Here is a 2,500-nt window from a genome sequence, read left to right on the forward strand (position 1 = left end):
ATCCGTCATCGTCCAGTAACGCCGAGACGTCTGGAAGATGCAGCGAGAAGGAGAAGAGCGTCCCGCGCCGGCGACTCAGCCTCTGTTTCCGCGCCGACAGCAGCAGCGCCCGCTCCTCCAGCAGCGCCGCCCGCCGCTCCTCCTGTGCCCGCCGCCGCCGCTCGCCCGCGCCGCTCTTAGCCGGACTGACGGAGGCGGCGCGCTGACGCACACACACACGCCGCCTGCAGCGCACTCTAGTGGAGGACACAGGCGACGACGGCAGAGACAGATCCGACACTAGAGCATCTGACGAGTACACACTCTGATGAAGAGGACACACACACACCACATGGGGGATGGACGTGTGTGTGTGAAGGGGTGTGAGTGAGCGAGAGAATACGTGTATGTCAGTGATTGTGTAAATGTGTGTGTGAGTGATTAAGTGTGTGTGTAAGTGAGGGTAAGAGAGTGAGTGTGTGTGACAGCGAGAGAGTGAGTGCATGTGTGAGAGATGTGTGTGTGAGTCAGTGTTTTAGTAAGTGAGTGAGTGTGTGTGTATGAGTGATTTAGTGTATGTGTGTGTGTGTGTGAGTGAGGGATTTATTGTGTATGTGCATTTGTGTGTGTGTGTATGTATGTGCGTGTGCGCATGTGTAAGAAAGAGAGCGAGTGTGTTTGTGTGCGAGTCAGTGTTTGAGTGAGTGAGCGAGTGTGTGTATGTGTGTGTTTGTTCATGTGTGTGTGTGTTCGTGTGCGTGCAAGCATGTGTCATTTTGTGTGTGTGTGTGTGTGTGTGCCAGCATGTGTCAGTTTGTGTGTGTGTGTAAGAGTAAATGTGTGTGTGTGTGAGTGTGAATGTCCAAGCATGTGTCAGTTTGTGTGTGTGTGCGCAAGTGAGGGATTTAGTGTATGGAAAGTAAGTGCAAGTGTGTGATTGTTTGTGTGAGTGAGTGTGTGTTTGTGCATGTGTGTGTGTGTGTGTGTGTGTGAGTGAATGTGTGTGTGGGTGTTTGAGTGAATGTGTGTGTGGGTGTTTGAGTGAATGTGTGTGCGTGTGTGAGTGTGTGCCAGCACGAGTCAGATTGAGTGTATGTAAGAGTAAATGTGTGTGTGTGTGTGTGTATGTGTGCGCGTGCGTGCGTGTGTGAGTGTGTCCAAGTATGTGTCAGTTTGTGTGTGTGTGCAAGTGAGGAATTTAGTGTATGCGTGAGAAAGTGAGTGCAAGTGCGTGAGTGTTTGTGTGAGTGAGTGTGTGTTTGTGCATGTGTGTGTGTGGGTGTGTGAGTGAATGTGTGTGTGGGTGTTTGAGTGAATGTGTGTGTGGGTGTTTGAGTGAATGTGTGTGTGGGTGTTTGAGTGAATGTGTGTGCGTGTGTGAGTGTGTGCCAGCACGTGTCAGATTGTGTGTATGTAAGAGTAAATGTGTGTGTGTGTGTGTGAGTGTCCAAGCATGTGTCAGTTTGTGTGTGTGTGTGTGCAAGTGAGGGATTTAGTGTATGCGTGAGAAAGTGAGTGCAAGTGCGTGAGTGTGTGTTTGTGCATGTGTGTGGGTGTTTGAGTGAATGTGTGTGCGTGTGAGAGTGTGTGCCAGCACGTGTCAGTTTGTGTGTGTGTAAGAGTAAATGTGTGTGCGTGTGTCCAAGCATGTGTCAGTGTGTGTGTGTGTCAGTGTGCGTGTGTGTGTATGAGTGAATGTGTGTGCGAGTGTGTGCAAGCATGTGTCAGTGTGTGTGTGTGTCAGTGTGCGTGTGTGTGTATGAGTGAATGTGTGTGCGAGTGTGTGCAAGCATGTGTCAGTGTGTGTGTGTGTCAGTGTGCGTGTGTGTGTATGAGTGAATGTGTGTGCGAGTGTGTGCAAGCATGTGTCAGTGTGTGTGTGTGTGTGTGTGTATGAGTGAATGTGTGTGCGAGTGTGTGCAAGCATGTGTCAGTGTGTGTGTGTTTGTAAGTGATGAATTTAGTGTATGCGTGAGAAAATGAGTGTGTGTGTGTGTGTGTGCGTGCAAATGCGTGAGTGTTAATGTTTGAGTGTGTGAGTGAGTGATTTAGTGTGTGCGAGAGTGATTGTGTGTGTAAGAGTAAATGCGTGTGCATCAGTTTGTGAGTAAGTGTGTGTGTGTGTGTGTGTGTGTGTGAATGAGTGATGAAGAAAAGAGGAAGAACAGAAATAGCGCAGGTTAGTTGGATTAATGCAGTCATCATCAGTAATGTCTGAGGTACATCAGGAGTGAGTTAGTTCAGAGTCGAGTGTGTTTAGAGCGCCATCTGCTGTTAAAGCTAGCCTACAGCACCGTCTGCACTATACGGTGTGCTTTAGAAAAGATGTCTACAATACATGGTGAGAAGCAAATGGTAGGCTGCAAATGTTCAATGAAGTTCCCTGTTCCCTATAGTGCCCTACTGAATTGTGTTGGGGTAAAAAAAACGTTCGATTTCTAAATCCTTTAGTTTAATTTAGAACACGAAAAAAAAAATCTCAAAATATGCAAACAAATAAATAGGTTAAACACAGATTATA

The 2,500-nt window shown here is 47.8% G+C and overlaps 1 protein-coding gene across 11 annotated transcripts in view; it reads right to left on the bottom strand.

Annotated features, from left to right (window-relative positions):
* Positions 1-2,500, bottom strand: part of epb41l3b (erythrocyte membrane protein band 4.1-like 3b) — a gene marked incomplete at its 5' end in the record, with an annotated part of 118,334 nt that overhangs the window by 40,371 nt on the left and 75,463 nt on the right. The window contains 1 exon segment of one of the 11 annotated variants that reach the window (NM_214812.2): positions 1-304. This exon segment is cut by the window's left edge and continues 257 nt beyond it. Within the exon segment in view, the coding sequence (NP_999977.2) occupies positions 1-304 (304 nt within the window). 11 annotated transcript variants of the gene reach the window in all.

This window comes from Danio rerio, chromosome 2, assembly GCF_052040795.2.
Source record: "Danio rerio strain M-AB ecotype USA chromosome 2, GRCz13ab, whole genome shotgun sequence".
NCBI lineage: Eukaryota > Metazoa > Chordata > Actinopteri > Cypriniformes > Danionidae > Danio > Danio rerio.